Source organism: Eimeria mitis, genomic scaffold (assembly GCF_000499745.2).
Source record: "Eimeria mitis Houghton genomic scaffold, Emh_scaff1328, whole genome shotgun sequence".
Lineage (NCBI taxonomy): Eukaryota > Apicomplexa > Conoidasida > Eucoccidiorida > Eimeriidae > Eimeria > Eimeria mitis.
In genome coordinates, this window is record NW_013568784.1 from 8,508 (window position 1) to 10,128 (window position 1,621).

Below are 1,621 nucleotides of genomic sequence, written 5' to 3' on the forward strand. Positions count from 1 at the left end.
AACAGCACCACCTGCAGGCTGGCCTGCAAACTCTCGCGCAAGTGGAACGACAGGTTGGAGAGATGCGTACTGAGCTTACGGAGAAAGGTGCAGTGCTTGCAGAGAAAAACGAAGAAGCTGAGAAGAAGATGCAGCAGATGATTAACCAGCAAGCAGAAGCAGAAGACAAAAAGAAGGGAGCAGAGGTTCTTGCACGCAAGCTAGACGAACAGACAGGCATCATTAAGGAACGCAGAGCAGTTGTAGAGGCGCAGCTGAGTGAAGTTGAGCCGCTACTGAGAGAAGCTGCAGAGGCAGTTACAAATATTCCAAAGAAGAGTCTTGATGAACTCAAAAGTATGGCCAACCCTCCAGCCATGGCTAAAGTTGCTGTGGAGGCCGTCGCCGTTCTCATCACAGATGCAGGGGAAAAGGCCGTCTCCTGGGAAGACGCGAGAAAGATTTTGAAGGCTTCAGACTTCATTTCAAAGGCAAGTTCAAGCTTCACGTTGCACACAATATTTACTAGGTCATTTTGGTATTATATATATATATATATATATATATATATATATATATATATGTAAATATATTTCTTCTTAATAAAATTCATATCATCAACTAATTGCATACAACGGGTACTCATGCTGAAATTAACCAGGTGTTTAACTTAGTAAATGTGTATTCTGGGGCGATATAGTGAGAGCCTTTTCCTGCAGTCGGTGCTTCCCACGCAGTTAGTGCTTATTTTAGCGTAACATGTGTGGGCATCGCCATCAGCAACGCAAACTCTAGTATCTAGATTTTTGTATCTGTTTGTTTGTTTGTTTAGATTCTGAACTTCGANTCAGCAACGCAAACTCTAGTATCTAGATTTTTGTATCTGTTTGTTTGTTTGTTTAGATTCTGAACTTCGATTGCGCATCCGTCAGCCCGGCAACTCGGCGTAGGATTCAGACGAAGTTCTTGACGGGCGATTGGGATATTGAGAGGATCAACAAGGCGTCTCGTGCTGCAGGCCCGTTGGCTCAGTGGGTGGAGAGCAGCGTGAAGTTTGTGTTGATTAGTGAGCAGGTGGAGCCGCTACAGACTGAAATCGCGCAGCTAGAAACAGAGGCGCAGGAGAATGAGGCGAATCTACAGGAGCAACAGTCGCTTATCACCCAGCTGGAGGGCAAGTTGCAGCAGTATAAGCAGGACTATGCTCAACTGATTAGTCAGGTACAGAGCATAAAGCACGAGATGGAAGAGGTTCAGAAGAAGTGCGCACGTTCGATGTCACTGCTAGAGAATCTCGGGTCTGAGAAGAACCGCTGGTTTGAGCAGTTGGAGCAGCTTAAACTCGCAACTGAGACCTTCATTGGCGACAGTTTACTTGCCGCTGCTTTCTGCGCATATTTGGGGTTCTTTGAATACGCTGATCGACACCGGCTGCTGGAAGAGTGGAGGGCAGTGCTGGAGAGGGAATGTATTCGATGCCGCATCGATCTTTCATTTGTTGATTTCCTCTCAACTCCTTCGGAACGACTTCAGTGGGCCGCGCATTCTCTGCCTCCCGACGACCTCTCTGTGCAGAACGCAATCATTCTCAAGAGGTTCTTGCGCTACCCGCTTATCATTGACCCTGCAGGTCAAGCTATTA

At 46.7% G+C, this 1,621-nt stretch overlaps 1 protein-coding gene across 1 annotated transcript in view; it reads left to right on the top strand.

Moving 5' to 3' along the window:
* Window positions 1-1,621, top strand: part of EMH_0034730 (uncharacterized protein) — a gene marked incomplete at both ends in the record, with an annotated part of 12,076 nt that overhangs the window by 8,456 nt on the left and 1,999 nt on the right. Inside the window, 2 exons of the mRNA XM_013494901.1 lie at window positions 1-517; window positions 912-1,619. Of these exons, the coding sequence (XP_013350355.1) occupies window positions 1-517; window positions 912-1,619 (1,225 nt within the window). The remainder of the gene's footprint in view (window positions 518-911; window positions 1,620-1,621) is intronic.